This window comes from Phodopus roborovskii, unplaced genomic scaffold (genome assembly GCF_943737965.1).
Source record: "Phodopus roborovskii unplaced genomic scaffold, PHOROB, whole genome shotgun sequence".
Taxonomy (NCBI): Eukaryota; Metazoa; Chordata; class Mammalia; order Rodentia; family Cricetidae; genus Phodopus; species Phodopus roborovskii.
The window spans coordinates 14,412,489-14,414,404 of NW_026126407.1; the positions used below are offsets into that span (position 1 = coordinate 14,412,489).

Sequence of the window (1,916 nt, forward strand, 5' to 3'; positions counted from 1 at the left end):
GTAATCACGTGTAATCTTGAGGAAACAGCCACACCATGCTTCATTTGGTTTCATTCTTATAGTGCTCCATTTGGAGGTTTTATCCTTCAAGACTGGATTCCTGTCCTAAACTTTGGATGCACCTATTCAACTGTTGCTCAAATCCAGGCATCAAACGTTATACCTTCTTACAGAATTTGTTCCTTTTACTGACTTGCTTCCCAGTTTTTAACTTTTGTGTATCTCAGTTGTACCTACCTTGTGAGGTTTCATGGGAAGATTAGGGGATGTGATTCAGTTGATTCTTAGAAGCCAAGAAAGATAGGGACTGACGTCTTATTACAGAACCCCTTCAGATTTAGACTGCAGCATAGCTGTTACCCTGCGATGCCTTCATGGTCTTGTTGGTGACTTAGATCTATAGACTTCCATTTCTCTTGATTCCTAAGAAAAGTTGCAAAGCAAGGAAAGGCTTCAGTACTTAGATATATCTGGAATATCTGCATTGTTTCTCAGACCCAGTGTATAGTTTAGGAGGGTATAAAACCCCAACTAGGAAATCTGTTTTTCTTCTGGATTTTGAAAGTATGTGTCAATACATTCTAGTCTCTGATGCTGCTTATAAGAAACTTTTCCTGTTTCTCATTTATTATCCTTACTATGTGACCTGTACTCTTTCCTTCTCTGGACACATTTAGATTCTCTTCTTTGTTCTTAGAGGTTTTAAAATCTCAAAACAACTTTTTGCCATTCTTTCTGCATTATACTTTGTGGGCCCCTTTAATCTGGAAGACTTTCAACTGTGAAGAATGTTTTGCTAGAATTTTCTTGATCCTCTTTTCTGTTAGAGAATCCAATGTCTGAAAAACATATTCTTTTTTATTTTTTGACGGTTCTAAATTGTTTATTGAATATGAAATTTTACAAACATTGCGTATATTAGCGGTAACGGTGGAGCTGCAGAGTGTTGCGCCTTCTCCAGGCTGCACGACGAGAGCCGCCGATAGTGTGGTGGAACTTGTGGCCCTTTCCAAGGCCACGGCTCTTGCAGCCAGCAGATGTCAGCCCACGCATCTCTCTGTGCTTGTGGACTGGTTTGGTGATCCACTGGGTGTCAGGGTTCCTTCTGATAGCTTTATGGAATGGATCAATGAGGGTAACCTCAAAAAACTTATACGTGGAATCTTCACCAACCCAGTAAGAATTGAGGACTCTCAAAGCTCCACAATGATGGCCAGCTCTCTCCTCAGCAACAGACTGAAGGCTTCGGGCAAACTTTAGCTGATTAACACCATGATGGACAGGCTTGCCCTAAGTTGCACCCTTAGGAACTGGGCGTTTGCGGCCACCATGGTGGACACGAATCCTATATATGACATAACCTTGCTTGGCCTTGTACCCCAGCCTTCGCGCTTTATCGGGCCGGGTGGGGCGGGGAGCCCTGTGTAGCGCAGAGAGCTGGCGGTATTGCCAGCACCGGACCCTCAGCAGAAAGCGCATCACGTCGGACTGCTTCTTCCTCCATAGCTCCTGGATGTACTTGTATGTGCCCTTCTTGGCTCACCTGATGGCTGCCGCCAGAGGAAAGGAAGAAAAACATATTCTTTTATCCAATGCCTTTTTTTTCTTCTTTTGAGAGAGGGTTTACATAATCCATGTTATCTTAAAACTTGCTATGTAGCCTAGTATGACCTTGACCTCCTGCCTCCCTAGGATTATGGACCTGCTTACCATGCCTGGACTGTTTCCCCCATCTTGATTTTTAAGTCCATTTCTGAGACATTTCTTCAACATTTTACTCAGTTTTTATCAAACATTTTCATTTCTTAAAGTTATTTCTCCTCAGAAAATTCTTTTGTGACTTGCTGTTTCTTCTGTAGTCTATACAGTCTCTGTGTTTATTTCACTAAAGAAATATAAAGCCATGAAAGCAAAGA

At 42.1% G+C, this 1,916-nt stretch overlaps 1 protein-coding gene across 1 annotated transcript; it reads right to left on the bottom strand.

Moving 5' to 3' along the window:
* Positions 1-857: 857 nt before the first annotated feature.
* LOC127219118 (60S ribosomal protein L15-like) lies at positions 858-1,568 on the bottom strand. The gene is given in 1 exon segment (XM_051180366.1): positions 858-1,568. A coding segment is annotated over 1 exon segment (561 nt). The 5' UTR covers positions 1,480-1,568; the 3' UTR covers positions 858-918.
* Between the last annotated feature and the right edge of the window lie 348 nt (positions 1,569-1,916).